Consider the following 17,313-nt stretch of genomic DNA (forward strand, 5'->3'; position numbering starts at 1 on the left):
AGATCCCCAAAGTAAAACCAAGTAATATGAAACCCTCACTGTACGGACTCAAAGGCTGTCATTTAAACTGTGTTCCTTCAGCATGCATGTGCCACATGTCAGCATAAGATTGATGGCTAGGAGCACCCTAACTCCTGGACAGATGAAAAACTGAGATAGACTAGGAATTCATGATTATAACTTTAGGAATGAGATAGGCAGACTCGACCTTTAACATTCTTTTATTTCTGGCCTTTGACCCCACCCGTTTGAGTAAAAGGTCACCTCACCTTGTCCACTGATAAAAGTATTGCGGAGCGTAAGTCAGATCAACTCACCAATGCAGCAAACCAGCAATAAATGTAATACATTTAATTAAAATTGACTTTAAAACAAACAATGACAATATATTAATATAAGAAACTACTGAGAACTATTTATCAGCAATTTCTGCTTAAACTTTATTTTTGGTATCAACACAAGACAATGAGGACCTTGTTTTGTTTTCTAAACACTGCCCTTCAGTCTTCAAGGTCAGTGAGTTTCTTCAGATCAGATTTCAACTGCTCTTCATCCTCCACCTCCTCTACCTCCACTTCTATCCCATCCATAGTTTTCTGAAGCTGTTCCTTGATTCTGTTCAGCTCCAGCAGGCCATTCTGTAGGTCCTTGCAAACTTCTCGGATCTTGACAGCGAACTCTGTTTTTGCCCCCTTTTTCAGTTCCATGGAGTCCTTTGCCAGGAAAAACACATCAAGAGCCAGGAAGAGGCCTGACATTACTCCGGTAGTGACACTCATCACCTGGGCAGCTTTGGCAGCACCACCAGCAACATTCAGGACTTGAACAGTATTGATCAGACTGTCTGTGTTGACCACCAGAGCTTTGCCAGCTCGACCACCCTCTTTGATTACATGCTTGACGTCCTGGTTTAAGTGGTTTTTTGCGATGCTCTCTGCATACTTCTCAAAGTCCCACTGCTGGAGTGTCTCCATCCCTTCCTGTCAGGTATATGTGAGATGAAAATTTTACATTAGCAGCTGTGGCCATACCAACACTAGAATTTATTTCTAAATGTAGATTAGCTGAGTGACTTTTTTTGTCCTTGAAACTGATTGTACTGAGATACACTTTTAAAAAAACGATTTTCTGATTTCTGAGAGAGAAAAAGATGCAAGGTTAAGTCACATGATTAATATAGTACTGTAGGTATGTTTTTTCTAAAGGCCTTCCACAACTCTTCTTTCACATTCTTGTCTCCCTAAAAACACTTCCTCATTGTTTTGTCAGCATTTTTTTTTCAGTTTCATTGTGTTTTATTTAACTTCTACTGTGGTTTTTTTTTTTCAACATCAGTATTGTTTTGTATGCTTTTGCTGCATTTTTCCATTTGCTGTTTTCTCAAGTTGGAGTGTATTTTACCTTTAAGGGCCACCATAAAACTTAGACTCATCTAAAGTTAAAGCTTACTTGGCTCTTTATGTATACTTACTATATTTCCTTGCATTATTATTGCAGTCAGTTGGTTAAAAAACAACAGTCGTACCTGACAGTCAGGTACGATGGAAAAATGAAAATAATGCTGCATGACAGCATCTCATTGACAGAATGATTGTTTATGTGTTTCTTGTTTCTTTCTCGAGAATTCACTCCGGTAAATGGTTATCATGAAAGTTCAATTCAAACTATGCATCAACAGGAACAAGGCAGCTGATCTGTCAATGCTTCTGTAAACACTGTAGTTGATGTGGTTTAACCACAGTGCTAAATGATGCTTCACTGACCTTGAGCCAAACATTCAGATTAACAGATTTTTCTTTATATGTTGAGTAAATGGAAGCCTTTCAAACGTGGCATACTGAAAGTATTCAATGCACTCCTATGCCCCATGACAAATTCTTGAGCTAAGAAATAAATTATGTTGCCAGCTCTTCACCAACATCTTACAGGTTTTACATAAAGGACTAACAAACCCAGTGTCAGGGGTTGCTGAGTGGATGTGGAGAAAAGGACTCAAACGCAGGACTCATGGTGAAGATGCAGGGTGTTTATTGTGAGGGACGAATGACGAAAACAGGAGATGGCTGACTGACTGAATAACTGAATGAACGGCTGACTGATCTGAACTTGGAAGGCAAACATGGGGCATAGACAGCAGTGACAACATTAATGACGCGACGCCGACCAGGAGGGAACTGAGGACTTAAATACACTGGCTGAACAATGACTGATAGGTGACAGGTGAGTGAGCAGCTGAACACAATTGAACTAACGATGCATGGAATAAGAACTAGAACACAAAACAGGAAGTGGAACGTACAGGGGATAAACAGTGAACATGAACTGAAAATACTGGGTCAACGACCCAGAAACCCTGACACCCAGTCAGTGAATTCATCAGGAACCGACAGCTGTTTAATTGTAAACATATCACCCAACGCTTTTCAGCAATGTGAGCAGAGTTTGCAAGTAGGGTGGGTTTAAAGAATAGATTTCCCAATTCATACGCTGTCGGGTGCTGAAAGTCGACATCTCAGAGATTCTAAAACTGCAGGTTTTATTACTCTCCAACCTAAAATCACTGATCCAACAACAAAAGAGCAAACTTACGTTTCGCCTTTGAAAAACATTGTCATGAATTTCCTCTTACTTTCGTGTTCTTGCTTCCACCATGATAAAATTGCACTTCCTGCACAGCTCTCTTTTACAGTATGCTGTAAAACCAGTTTCCCATCAAAAATCGTTTGGCTGCCTGCTGTTTCGTCTTGTTTATACGGTATCAGCAGTATCATGTAATGTGCATAGGTTGATTCACGGTTTTCTTTAGTTTTTCATCTACCGCTGAATATTTTTATTTCAGTCACTTTGACACAAAGGCGTCTGCTGTGATGTTTGCACCTCTGATGAAGTCTCACAAGTGTCGGCTTTGTTTTTATACTGAGATAGTTTACACTGAGTTTTTAATAGCAAAGAAATAGGCAAATAATTTAGAATTAAATATTTTCAATTTAAAAGGTTTAGAGGGATTGAATCAGTTGTAGAAATACGTGACGATACCCAGCCCTACTTGTAAGCCAGCCATCGTGTGTGTTCCCTTCTTGGTACGTTCTTACCTGTAAAAACTCCAGGCACTCTTTGATGTCCTTGATCTCCCCCTGGTAATCTTGAATCATCTTCTCCACCTTCTTGCGGTCCGTCTTTGAATGGACAGTGTCAGTGATATTGGCCGAAGCAGATGTCACGCCACCAGCTGTAGCTATGCCAATGCCTACAGCTGTGACAATCAGCGATGTTCCAGCTGTGAAGGGAGCCAGAATGAGGCCGGTGATGGTGGTGATAGACCCGGCGACACTGGCCAATCCACCGCCGACACTGGCCGTGACGGTTTTTTTGTGAAAATTGTCTGCTGCATCAGCCAAAGCAAGGAGCTCAAGGATGCGCTGCTGCAGTGAGGCGCCACGTTGGTTAAAAAAACGAACAAAAAGTCGAGCGGCCATGAAGACGCGATCAGCTGCTTGTTCCACCACTCTGAGAAAAAGGCACAGGGGAAGGGTTTCACAGGGAAAGCAATGAGTGAACTTCAACCAAGAAACATGTTTTTATATTAAAACTGTAGCTCAACATTGCAAAGCTTCCTATGGGAAAACATATTCTGTGAACAATAAAGAACACGTCTACCTTGCAGCAAGAAATGACGGAATGATAAATACTTTACTGTCATGGCAAAATAGTCTGAGGTTTTAGGCAGTGTACTGTAACAGAGCTTAAGACTTATTTTCTCAACACAAATGTGTGATTTTAAATGGGATCAGCATCTCAGATGTGGCTCAAAGTGCATCAAAGAAATGTGATATTTGAGATCTCTCAGTTTGTGTAAGAAGGTGGCTGTGAGATTCCAGCAGCAAAGCAGCTGGTTAACATGGAGAGGGTGTGTTTCAGCACTTCCTAACTACTTCCTGGACAACTCTTTATGGCTGGTGGACTATATGATGGGATAAAGGAATGGAAACTGTCTTTAAGAGAAAGAAAGGAAAGCACAACGACCAGTTATTCGTGTGTTTACAAGAAGGGTGGTGGACAGCAATATATCCCGTGTGTTAGTACAGTAATCTGATCCACCCATCAGTGCCTCAGGTCTCTCCATTATGGGCTTAAAGCTAAGGGTGTCTCACAAAAACCTGATAGACATGCAAAACAAGAGACCGTCTTGTTCTGGCTACCAAGAAAAGACAAGATGTGTGGGTAGGTGAATGCTGAGAATGGAGATAGGGAGACATCAATGTTGTTGTTCCAGTATTCCAGAAACCAGGATTACACATCCTGAGTCAGGAACCTGCAGTTGGTTTAGCAATGCTACAGCTTACAGGTGACTGGCTGCAGGCTGAGGACCACACCCTCTGTAAGGAGTGAAGATGTCAACAATCTGCAGAGAATAATTTGATTTCCCTTTCATCCAACCAGCTACAGCAGTAATTTTTTGTAAGTTGCAGCTTTTTCAGGTGTGAGCTGGCGTTTGTTCATTTTATACCGTAATTGTCGGGCTATAAGCCGCTACTTTTTGCACAAGCTTTGAACCCTGCGGCTTTTAGTCAGGTGCGGCTTTTCTATGGATTGTCCATGATTTTTGTCATATCGTAAGACGATTTGTTTTGTTTGTTCCGCTGTTGTACGGCACTACGTTGCCTGGCGGAAGGATCGGGGTTCAAGAGTGGTATGTTAGTCACATGTCCGTCCGCCAGGCAACGTAGTGCCGTACGAAGTAGCTCGAAAAACAAACTTCAAAGTAGCGCTACGCATTCAGCGGGAGGCGTGGATGATGAGCGGCGATAAACTTGCGAAAAGCAAGTTATGCCCAACTCCACCGGTGGATTCTGACAGCGTGGAAAAGTGTGAAAACATCCACGATCACCAACGGATTTTGAAGGGCTGGACTGCTGCATGATGGAGAGGAGGACACCGCCACGGCCCTTCTGAGGGTGTTCGACTCTGACACTGACAACGAGGATTTCTTTGGTTTTGAAAGTGACAACGAAGGAGAGAAGCGGAGAGTGGATGACGAAGCCATCCTGAGCCTGTTTGTATCCGACACTGGAGGAGAGGACTTTGGTGGTTTTAGTGCGCAGGAAGAAGAGAAAGATGATGGTGAATGACTGACTTTTCTTCTTGTTAAAGCTGTGTCACTGCACCTGAGCCTAAAAGGTAGTCCGAATCTATTTTTCTGGTGTGCTATAGGTTACTGTTATGTACTACATGTGCAAATATGTACCTATAACTTGTTTTTCAAAATATTAATAAAAGGGATGTGTCTCCAAACAGCCATCTCTTTCCTGACAATTCGCTTTGTGCATATTCTCTTACATATGATAAGTCAACATTGAAACACCTGCGGCTTTTAGTCAGGTGCGGCTAATGTATGTACAAAACAGGATTTTCCCCTGATTTTAGCTTGTGCGGCTAATATTCAGGTGCGCTTTGTAGTCCGGGAAATACGGTAACTATTTTGCCTGTTTTGTTAGTCTAGGGAAGTAAACCCTTGTTTTTTTACGGTTTGTAACTTCCAGGCAGGTTCTTCAGAGTTTGTGTTGGTGAATAGTTCTGCCTGTTGTTTGTTTCTGCTTTAGACTTCCCTGAAGGTTTTGTAGTCCTGTGTTTGTGAATCTGCTAAATCCTAAATAACGCAATAGTCTTTAATAGAGAAGTTGTTTCTGTGGCTATGTGTGAGTCAGTTATTGGTGGGAAACACTTTGGTTAAAGTTAGTTGTGTTAATTGTGCTATACACTCACCAGCTACTATTTTAATTCTCCATAACATGGATGCAACAAGGTGCTAGAAACATCCCTCAGGGATTATGGTCCATATTGACATGACAGCATCACACAGTTGCTGCAGATTTGTTGGCTGCTTGATAAGAATCTCCTGTTTTACGACATCCAAAATGGTGCTCTATTGGACTGAGATCTGCTGACTGCTGAGGGCATCTAAGTAGAGTGAACTCATTGTCATGATCAATAAACCAGTTTGAGATGATTTAGCTTTGTGACATGGTGCGTTATCCTGCTGGAAGCAACCGTCAGAAAATAGCACCACTGTGTTCAAAAAGGGATGACTCTGGTAGGCTGTGGCATTTCATGATGTTACGTTGGCATTAAGGAGCCAAAGTGTGCCAAGAAAATATCCCCCACACCACCACAACCAGCCTGAACCACTGACACAAGAATGGATGGATCCATACTTTCATTTTGCAGCCAAAACTCATCCATACCAAGTAACAATTTTCCAGTCTTCTACTGTCCAATTTTGGAGCATCCATATGAACCGTATCCGATCTGTTTCAAGGTTCAAAGAATTAATTGAGTTACTGTAGTCTGACCATTCTACCCGGTCATCAAAAAGGGATTCTTGCCCAAAAAAATGCTGCTGACTGGAGATTTTCTCTTTCTTGGATCATTCTCTGTAAACTGTAGATGGTTGTGTGGGAAGATCCCAGCAGATCAGCAGTTTCTGAAACACTTGGACCAACAACCAGGTTATGTTTAAAATCAGTATCAATTTCAGTGAAATCACATTTGCTTGGCTTGAACATGTCTAAATGCCTCAGTTGCCGCCATATGATTGGCCAACTATTTGCACTAATGTGCAGTTTAAGAGGTGAAGTGGTCAGTGAGTGTAATAAACTGATTGTTCTACTTACTCTTCAGTTTCATCATTCTGGTTTGCCTCATTCCACTCATCCCAACCTAAGGCACAGAAAGACGTTATGAGGTGCAACTTTCAACAACAATAAATAAGGTTAACAGTAAATCAGTGATACCTTCGACTGTTCTCCACCAGGACAAAAGGCCTTCGTCATCCTGGAAATAAACAGTCTTTTAACTTACTGCTTTGTGACTGTATGGAGAAAGAAATTTAAAATCCACAGAACATACACCAGAAAAAATAAGATAAACATACGTCTAGAGGATCCAGGTCCGTTCCTTCCCTGCGCACTGGTACTTCAGCACACTGCAATGTCTGAACTTTAACTACCTCCTGGAACAAGAGGTGACACATGGAACACTAGACAGAATTTCTAAATGAGCCTAAAATCTCGTCTAAAAAGATTGAACCTGCGCTTGTGTTGCGATTTCAGCAAAGCTTATAAATCATCTGAGGTTTAACACAGTGACGCTTCCTGTTGTGAAATATTAATGTAAGCTGTAAATAACAGCTTCACAAAACTGCCTACAACTAGGCATTAACAAACAAAAAAATGTTACTGTGTAAGTTTTTTTTTCTCTTTAAAACATCTGTACACTGCCGCCTTAGCTTTACTATAACTGTATTTACATGCTTCAATTTTATTACTCTCCAAAATTTTATGGCAACCTCGACAGACCTGACTAACCACCTAGTTTCACCTTTCTATTTTTTCATTTAAACTGTCACGTAATCATATCAGGAACAGCAAAAATGTAAATCTATAAACTATATAAACACTATAATTACTTCTTAGAAATTTCTGTTAGCGAACAAGAAAAAAAGAGTTTTTGATGTTGTTTGTGTTTATATAAATTTAATGACGTTGACAGCAATAGATTAATTCTTAATGTTTTGTTATATGAAAGGCAGAAACCCGTGAACTGCAAAAAATGAAATCATGTTGTACTCAAGAGGACTCGATAAAGAGAGGACAAGATCAAGTGAGCCAAAGAACCCATGCATTAGACTAATAATGCATTTTTAGTTCATTTAACTTCATGAGATGATAGATGATCTAGTTTTGGTGAAAAGAAATAGTCCCAAATTGAAAGGTTACTGCAGCGTTGTTTACCAGGTGTTTAAAGTAAAATATGTCAAGCATGGGGACCAAAAACTGGAATGACAACTTCAAAGTCACAAGCTAACCAAACATGGAAAAGCAATTAACATCTCTCTTTTAAATCACCAACTGTTTCTGGTAAGTTGTGAAATGCCACGTCACCCTAGTATAATATTCCTACCTCAACATCTTTATATGTTTAGTATTTAAACATAGCAGTTTAAACCACCCTTTTTCTCTTTCCTTTGTTTGTCGTTACTCAATGGGTCAAATGTAGAGCAGGCTGTATCTTCTTATGTATACGTGGCTGTCATATGAGGCACTGTTCCAATAGATGTAAGCACGTTTAACTCACTGATTTCAGTATTAGTCGCATTTATATTAGCCAGTTTATGAAACAATTATTCTTAAGAGGAATTCTGACAGTTTGATCACAGTATATTCTACCTATACTGCATTAGAGATTACATGAGTAAATAAAGACCGAATTCTGAAATGTCTGTGTGTAGTTTTATTTACACAATGACATAATAGCACTGTGCAAACATATTAGCATGCTCACCTCCCAATTGTATCTTGAAAAAAAAAACCACCGATAAACATTTGATTAAATTGTGTGTCAAGGTTCTCAGCCATCCAGGTCACCGTAGTCTAGGGAGCTTGGGAAGAAAAGCGTCTGGACTTCTATAATTTTCTTGAAGACATTTCACCTCTCATTGGAGAAGCTTCACGAGTTCTAAGAGCAAGTGGTGACAAGTCCCAGATTTTAAATCCCTGCCTTAACGCCCACTCACATCCTGGGCCATTTGACCTCTTAGAACTGAAGAAGCTTCTCGGATGAGAGGTGAAACATCTTCAAGACACCTAAGAAGTCCAGATGTTTTTCTTTCAAGCTCCTTAGGCATTTGATTACATTTATCTTTATTGCTTAATGTAAAGATAGCATGTAAGTTAGAAAGGTGCTATATACATTTACTTCATTACTAACCTGGGGCGTGGCTTGAGTGTCAGAAAATGCATTTGCAGAGTCCTGTGGGGTCAAAAACAAAGCAAATAAGAACTCGATATGTTTGAGAAGAAACTGCCGGTGGTATTTCAGTATTCCTGTGAAATCTGGAAAATAGTTTAAAAGTCTTCAGGAAAGAGGAAAAAAAGTCATTACAAATATGTTTTTCTTGATTTTTTTCAGCCACCCACATGAAAACAGTGACATCAAACCATCAGTATCAACATGAAAAGAACCAGGCAACATGTAAAACAATGGTGAATATTAAATTAGTTTATTCTGAATTCATAAGGACCCAATACTCTGCATAACATACCCTGGTTCTTCTCCTTTGGGCCTGTGTTGGCTGGGTTTTTACATCACAGCTGGTGTCAGCATCTATATACCAAACAGACTTTGGAAAGGGAGTGAACTGAGTGCTTAGGACTTAATACTGTGTAAATGTTACACTTATGCACCTGACAAAGATTTTCAGAAGGTACAAAGTTTCTTGTTTGTTTGTCTGGTTTTCTTCACTTTTTCTCCAGTGCATTTGGCTTTATTAGCATAGTCTCTAAATCAGGGGTGGGCAATCTCAGTCCACGAGGGCCGGTGTCCCTGCAGGTTTTAGATGTGTCCTTGAACCAACACAGCTGATTTAAATGGCTAAATTAGCTCCTCAACATGTCCTGTAGTTCTCCAGAGGCCTGGTAACGAACTAATCATGTGATTCAGGTGTGTTGACCCAAGGTGCGATCTAAAACCTGCAGGGCCCTCGTGGACTGAGATTGCCCATCCCTGCTCTAGACACATTCCCGTACACTGTTCTTATCAAACTTCACCAGTCCGGGAAATATGAGTGCCATTTTCCTTGTTATGGCTGCAGTTAAGACATCGACAAACATCATGACGAAAATGCTGATCGTTAAGTAAGCACTGCTTCAACCTGGTCACATGCTTTGCATTTTTGCAGACTGACAACATGCTAGTATTTTTCACTGAACAATAGGTTCTGGAAATCACCAAGTGCGAGAAGATGGTAAGATAAAACAACCATTACAAGAAATGCAATTAGGTTAACAAAAGGTGATGTACTAAATGAAGTCATACATTTCTGTGTGTAGCAGGTGAATAAGAAATAACTTTGAGCTTGGAGGGCTGGGTTCATTTTAAAGACAAGGAGATGTGGTTATTGCCTTACATGTCTCTCTATTGTGCTGTCATCCAGGCTTTCAGAGCTGGTGGAGTTGTCACTGTGAATATCTGCTTGGTTTTCCTGATAATTGTTGAGAGGAAAACGCAGGAAATCACAGACAGAGCCAAGTACACTTCTGTTATAATAAAATCTGTCAAATGTGTTATGTTAAAAGTCCTTAACCATAAGAAATACCAGACATGTGCATCTTTTTATTTCCATCTTAGGCCTTACCAGTGTCTTGACAGAGGTAACCGTCAAATCTCTCTGACATTGATCCTGAATCTAAATTGCAAACAAACAGTGGCAAACATACTCACATTAAGTAGAAACTCCAGCTAGGTCAGTGGGAAACTCTAAAACTGAATTGATCGTCGACATCATACCTGTGTGTACGACTTAAAGGGATTTACTTTCTGCATCGTCTCTTTGAACCTTCCAGGGTTCTAAAAACACAAAGTAGAAAAGAGCAACAGACATTACTCCTTTAAATCTATGTGTCTATTAAAAGCTGTAAACAATCAATGTAAGCACTATTCATGAAGTGGATTCAAAATTAAAATTGAAAGGAAACAAAATGGTCAGGAAGTATTTGGTCTGTGGAGATTCTATTGTTTTTGCTTTGGCAACATCTTGTGGTCGTGGAAAGAACAACACTGAGAGCGTACTCTACTCCAAATTACACAGCTGACTTTCTTAAACTAAATGTGGGTAGGAAAAATAAACGTGTATGTAATGGTATGAAACAGACAGAGATCGACCTGCTTCTCTGGCAAGTTGATTTTGCCTGTCAGGCTTCCAGCGCTGCATGTGAGGTCATTGTGTTGAGGCTCGACATCCTGAAAATATAAAATGCAAGAAGAGGACAGTTTTCTGTTCGCGTTCAACAATTAAATTATCAGTAATTATTATTAAAAATGAAACCTTTGGCTGTGAGGATCTGAATGGGTTGACTTTCTGAATCATTCCTGGATTCTAAATTATTATTTAAAAATAAGTCAATAAATAAGGAGGCCCAGCACTGCAAGAACAAGCCACAAATTAACACAGAGGGTAGTAGATTATGCAGAACTTGGAGCAGTACTTGTTTGTCTTGAAGTTCTTTCCCAGTCTCTTGATGATTTGCAGAATCATCTGGAGGATCACTCTAAAGTCAAAGGAGATGAGAGGAAGTTTCAGGTTCAAAATCTGTTTTTTTCTTTATTTGTTTTTGTTTTTTTGCAGAAAAAGGTCTCAAAGTGAGCAACTAAAATGTAGATGTTACAGATTCAGTTTGTACTTTAACTGATAGATTGGAGTCGGACCAAACAGGAAGTGAAATGTTGCCAGCCCACAAATGTCTGAGCCAATGAACAAGACAACCACTTCCTTACAAAGTTATTATGAAAACATTTTCAGGTTAATGTTTTTTGCTTTGCGTGTCGCCACAGGAGCTCCAGATGAATGCAAATAGTGACAACAGGCTTGACCTTGTTTTCCCATTGCCAGTGGCTTTAGGACCCATCATAGTATTTGCTTCTACTTGCGTCACCTGCTGTGTCTTTGCATTGACTTTGTATCTAACTTTGTAATCAGTCTGAACACGCCAATTGGCACAACTCCCAAACTTTGTATTAAAATAAGAATTCAACAGGCAGAATTAGAAAATTTCATTCAGTCATCCATAGACTAGATATTGGCGTCTGACAAAGATACAAAGCTTTACAATTTTGAAACTGCGGTGTCTTTAAACATAGTTCATATAAAGATGATTTGACCTCCGAGGCCGCATGCTGAGAACAGACATCAAAGGTAGAGTTGCGTACCTGTGCAGAAGACTTGAAGGGGTTGACTTTCTGCATCATTCCTTTCAACATTCCAGAGTTCTGAAACAACAGCATAACTATCAGACTTTGGGGTTTTTCCTTCCACATCTGTGTGAATTTTTGTGTAACATGATGATCAGATGTTAAAGGTCATATGGTATTTTGTCCCCATTTTGACCTTTTTTGTCTTGTGAAAATCTGTAGGGGCTTTTCTGCAATGTCATCTCAAATGTTAGGAAATCCAGTTTCAAGAAATGCGTGCGGATGTACAGGTCGTCACTAGTGACTTGAAGGAACCTATGATCAAGTGATTTTTTTTCTACCATCAGATTTCTGACATCAAATTCATGCAGATTCTCAACTTTTTCCTACCTGAGTAGAGTTTTCCTTTCCCCGCTCCGGCAACTCTGAATATGGTGCTTTGGAGACCTGTGTGAGAAACCCAGCTGAGTGGACGACCTATTATTACTGCCACTATTTTCTTGGTAACATTGAAACAATCCTATTACCTGTGAGGTAGGCTTGAATGGGTTGACCTTCTGCATGACCCCTTTCAGCATACCAGGGTTCTGAAAGTGAGCAAACACTGAGTCACTGTGCACCAAACCATGACTAGAGGAATGCACATTTAATATGCTAACTGAAGGCAACTAATCACCTTGACTCGACCTCGCTGAGAGAAAACAAGAAACAGCAGTACTGAGGTTAAGTCTTCAAAACACACATTTCTTGTAGGAAATCCCTGCTGAGACCCCGTTACTTAAATGAAATTAGCGACACGACATTAAGAATATTCTCATAATCAGGACAGAACTTTTAAATTTTGTAGTTTTTTGTGTTTAGTTTTTTTCTTCGCTTTCTCTTAGCTTCTTAAAGCAGCTGTGAGTTTCTAGGAATAAAAAGAAGCTATTTTTTGTGACCTTGAGTTAGTTAATTAGTTTTCCCTTCCTTCCTTCCTTCCTTCCTTGACTGATGGTGGTGCTGTTTGCTCCATTTTGGGTTCTTTGTTTCCCTCTATGTTGGCAGCTGAGGATCACATGGGGGAGCAGTGATGACTAACTGTTTTGTTTTTTTTTTAACTCTGTGTTTGGTAAATCTGGCTTTACTCCATCTGCATCCACCATTTACAAGCACCAGCTGTACGATTTAGAGGTCATGTCTTTTTTGTTTTATAAGTCTTCTTTATTTGTTTAAACATGGGAATAACTTTATAAATAAATTACTGGAACTAGTTTTTGTGCAATGTACTGTTTATAAGGTTGCAGAAGCCTGCAGTCAGCTGGGACTGAAGAAGTCACTTGGATGAGTGATGAAACATTTCTCCCACTGAAAACGCTACGTCCAGATGAACAGAATCAACCTTTTAGGGTGCTGGAACTAGAGCTTTCCTCTTTTCATTGAAACTGGTCATTCTTGGGGGGGTTGTTCATACTTTTAGAGCAGCCATGCATCCCTTCCATCTCTCCATCTACAAGTTGTACCATAGACTCTTTGATATAAAATGTCTATAATTTTTAAATCAACAGATGAATACAGCGCAGTAAAACGCAGTAGATTTCATCCAATACAAGGCTTTATTCAAGAGTTTTGAATTGCTCAAATAAGCTGCGTCTTTCTGCATCCAGTTTTAAGATAAAACCATACAGCACTCGCTAATTTTACACTGTTGTGGTATCACAATGTCTTGTTTACTGTCGCTATCTATGTATTTGGAACTACACTGATAAGAAAATAAATTCTTAGCATAGAAAGCAGGTTTCAAGTGAAATATTTTGGGAAGATAGGCAGCAGGGTGGTGCAGTGATCAGCACTGGTGCCTCACAGCAACAAGGTTCTAAATTTTGACGCCACCATCTAAACCGGGCCTTTCTGTGTGGAGTTTGCGTGGGTTCTCTCCAGGTACTCTGGCTGCTCCACACAGTTTAAAGACATGCAGTTAGTGGGGATAGGTTAATTGTGAGTGGTTGTCTGACTCTCTGTGTCAGCCCTGTGACAGACTGGAGACCTGCCCAGGGAGTACTCGTGCCCTATAGTAGTGGGGACATGCTCCAGCCCCACTGCAACCTTGATAAGCAAAAGAGGATGGATGGATGGATGGCTTTGGAGGAGTGGTAGTTGTTGTTCAAAAGTGACTTTGCATAACTGTACAACTGGCAAAATTATCGTCCATGGCGTACTTTTTACACAGAAGAATATCACATATTAGCAGTACTTTGCACCTCACCTGAGCTGTGTCTGCGGGTTGTTCCAGTGAATCTGAGGAGGGAGTTGTATTAACCGTGAAGGAGGCCTGCATAGAGAGTTAACGTCCTGTCATTTTCAATGAGGTACCGAACAAAGAAGCTCTTGTGTGTCAGACTGTCCATGCATTTTTACCTGAGCAGTGGATTTGAAGGGATTGACCATCTGCATGACACCCATCACCCCCGTCCTCTGATGTTTATGATAACAACACATTTATTATAAAAAAAATTCTTTCTGCATCCAGTTAAAGTCGATCTTATTCACCAACAAGAAATGGATGGGCCTTGGCCTTGTCAAATTAAAAAAAACATCCTAGAGGGGTCATCATCACTTAATAAAAGATTGAAATATACGTTTGCATTTGACCCTGTGTGGATTAATTAAACTCCAAAATAAATTCAAACCTGTTCCACTCAATTATTGTTTGTTTTGCTTTTGTTTTTTAAGTCATGTGCAATCATTCCGCCCTGGAAAAAGAACAGTTCAAAGAACTCATTATAAGCCCAAACTTCCCGTGACATTCATGCCCACGAGGAGTGTATGTAAGCTTCCGCACACAACTGTAAAAGCTTGTGAATCAAGTGTTTGTTCTGCAATAGCCATTCTGAGTTTCTTAAATCAGTCCCTGACAAAGAACACTGAAATTTTAAAACATGAAACTAACACAGAATCTTAAGAGGAACAATTAAAAGTCATAGTTGTAACATTTTCAAAAAAAAACTATGATACACTCAGAGTGGAAAGGGCCAGGGCTGTAGTAAAAGTTTGTTTTATGGTGTTTTTATTACAATATTGTGACTTCAGCCTGTTATGGGATCATTGTGATGTCTTGTGGTGTTGTATAAAAAAATTAAAAAGTGTTTGTACAGCTCTCTCTATGCCCTTTCATATGATATATTACTCAATATGGTTTCTTGAATTTTTTTCCAGCTCACATTGTGTACTAACGGAGTCAGTTAAGTCTTAAGTTTCAACTGATTTACAAATTTGTTGTGACCTTGACCTGATTTTCACCTAAATTAAATGAGCTCAACGCTGGACTGCTACAAACAAACAGGCAAACCATCGGGATCAGACTGAAATGAACAAACACACTGAAGGAAGTAGCTGAAACTAAATTCATAAGACAATTAACTCAAATTGAAAAATAAATATTTAAATAAAAACACTGATTTAAATTGAAATTATTTTGGAAGAGTGACAGATGTTTGTAGCAACTGATGCAGAAGTCACTTTGCATACTGTACAATTTGCATAATAGTTGCCTAGTGTGTACTCAGCTTTTCCACAGAAGAGTTTTTCACTATTATCAAACATAATAATTTTCCCTGTGATCACATTCAGGTATACCTTTTTTTTCTGTCTCAAAAGAAGATTTGCTTGCACAACTATGTCAGGAAAGGCACCAGCATCTTGATGGTGCATTTTTACCTGATAGGTCAATGTGAAGTGATTAACTTTCTGCATGCCCCCATCACCCCCACCCTCTCGTGTCTATGCAAAGCAACACGTTTATTACAAAAAGGGAAATAAATGCAAAATTCAAATTGAATCGTGCCAACTAAAAACAAACTCTCAGCTTTGTCTTTGGTTTAAGTTCAATAGCGTCCTCAGTGGTGTCTTCCTATATGAAAAACTGTGTTTTAATGTCCCAGTGTGAACATTCACCTGTGAGCCATCCCCATCATCCTGCTTGTTCTGGCTGTGTCTGACGGCACTGCCGAGCTCCTGATGATAAAGGAAAGCTTGTTTGAATGGCAGGGAGATATGTAGTATTAAAAAAAAAAAAATCAGGACGTTATCACACTTCCTGTACTTCTCTCCTGGATATAGGTGGGACTACCTGAGTAGCAGCCGCTGAGCCTTTGTCTCGTTTGAATATATTCATTCTGAAACACATTAAGTTTTCATAATTTCGTTGTACATATACAATGACAATAAAGGGCAATTCTGCTCTATTGTATTCTGTTAAGGAGCTGTTTTAGTGCGTTAAAGCACTTTCACTGTTTTCACGGCAAAGCTAAACAACAACATACTTAACAAATTATAGCGCTATGCCTGCGTTATAAGCCAAACACCAATACTAAAAATGTTAGTTAAAGCGACATTAATAATAACAGTTGCAGTCGTGCTCTCGACTGTTATTATTGCGTCAACTTGCGCAACTCTGCGCAACTTGGCGGAAAAAACTTTCTGCTTATTGAGTCACTTTAGACGACATAAACAAGAAAGGCGGCACAGCCCGAAAGTGTCAGGGTTTAAACACAGCCCCGCGTGAGATGCACAAAGCAAAGCCACGTTCAAAGCTCTGTGCACTGTGGCTGTTTTGTCCGGAGGAATGTTTGACAGCAGCAGAGCCACAAACAGCACGGCGAAAAGAGCACGGATCCTACCTCGGTGTCGAGTCTGGAAAACAAGGCAGCCAACACTCACACACACAAACACACGACACTAAGTGGGAAAAGTGAGGTACTGTTGTCAAGCCAGCGTCCAGTTCGAGAAGTACAGACGAGCGAGTCCCCACTTTTTTGTGTGTTTTGTGTGTATACTGAGTATTATGGTAAGAGACGTCGAGACCTGATTTCAAAATAAAAGCCCCTTCAAGTGAATTTAGGTTCAACATTAACTAACTTATCTGTCCATTATAACAATAGTTAATTAGTCTCCTTTCCACACTCTAACGATAGATTAGTACTCTAGTCGTACCCTGTCAGTATCAAGGCACTCTTCTTCTGGATTTCAAAGTAAAAGCCCAGATTTTTACCTTTTTGAGCTATCTTTCAATGACTTTAGAATCCCGTTAAAAGGAAAATTCCAGTTTCCACATACTAAATGCAGCCTATATCAACAGTACACACCCTCACACAGGTACCATGTCAATATCAAATCAATCTGATTTTGCATTTCAAAGTAAAGGTCCTTTGAAATTCCTTGTATATGAGGTACACTTTCAAGAACTTCATGATGCTAGTAGGAGCCATTTGAATTTACCTATGTATGAACTAGTTTTTGAACGTTAAGGACACTGTTAAAAGGAATATTCTTGTTTTGATGACAGGCAACCAGTCAGCAGACTGTAGAGAGCAAATGAGGTGAACAATTTTTTCATGGGGTTCTGTTTACAGGTCTCTACTGCCTCTTGCACTGCACACTCTGGCCTCCAAACATCTCTAATGCCTATGATTCTTTACTGCTCCTCCTGTTCTTATCCCCGAGTAAACTTTGTTGCTATAAACCTGACAAACATCCTTTGCTTGACTATGACTTCGGTCCTGGTTATGTTGCAGACTGTTGGAGAAACTACAC

The 17,313-nt window shown here is 39.9% G+C and overlaps 1 protein-coding gene across 5 annotated transcripts; it reads right to left on the reverse strand.

Annotated features, from left to right (window-relative positions):
• Positions 1–336: 336 nt before the first annotated feature.
• Positions 337–16,543, reverse strand: LOC147335299 (uncharacterized). Of its 5 annotated transcripts, XM_086277753.1 has the most exons (21): positions 16,401–16,543; positions 15,851–15,896; positions 15,676–15,735; positions 14,140–14,196; positions 13,988–14,053; positions 12,273–12,332; positions 12,136–12,192; positions 11,764–11,823; positions 11,043–11,105; positions 10,883–10,933; positions 10,720–10,797; positions 10,345–10,404; positions 10,193–10,243; positions 9,965–10,039; positions 9,101–9,178; positions 8,767–8,808; positions 6,932–7,009; positions 6,792–6,831; positions 6,672–6,717; positions 3,093–3,507; positions 337–980 (listed from the first exon to the last, which is right to left on the reverse strand). In XM_086277753.1, the coding sequence occupies exons 2-21, from the start codon at positions 15,893–15,895 to the stop codon at positions 501–503; spliced, it is 1,962 nt and encodes a 653-aa protein (XP_086133879.1). In that variant the 5' UTR covers position 15,896; positions 16,401–16,543; the 3' UTR covers positions 337–500. The 5 variants fall into 5 exon arrangements, with proteins under 5 accessions (XP_086133879.1, XP_086133870.1, XP_086133895.1 ...); XM_086277744.1 differs by having other exon boundaries at positions 15,851–16,543; XM_086277769.1 differs by lacking the exon at positions 14,140–14,196 and having other exon boundaries at positions 15,851–16,543.
• Between the last annotated feature and the right edge of the window lie 770 nt (positions 16,544–17,313).

This window comes from Aulonocara sp. 'chitande type north' Nkhata Bay, linkage group LG3 (assembly GCF_057382095.1).
Source record: "Aulonocara sp. 'chitande type north' Nkhata Bay isolate Kocher_YH1m ecotype deep benthic linkage group LG3, A_spYH_male_GT1.1, whole genome shotgun sequence".
Lineage (NCBI taxonomy): Eukaryota > Metazoa > Chordata > Actinopteri > Cichliformes > Cichlidae > Aulonocara > Aulonocara sp. 'chitande type north' Nkhata Bay.

Excerpts from the sequence above, each read along its gene's own strand:
- LOC147335299 (XM_086277744.1), bottom strand. The coding sequence starts at position 15,907 with ATGTGTTTCAGAATGAATATATTCAAACGAGACAAAGGCTCAGCGGCT. Across the intron at positions 14,197-15,675 it reads ATGATGGGGATGGCTCACAG|AGGACGGGGGTGATGGGTGT; the intron begins GTGAATGTTCAC and ends CATAAACATCAG. Across the intron at positions 981-3,092 it reads AGTGCCTGGAGTTTTTACAG|GAAGGGATGGAGACACTCCA; the intron begins GTAAGAACGTAC and ends TATACCTGACAG.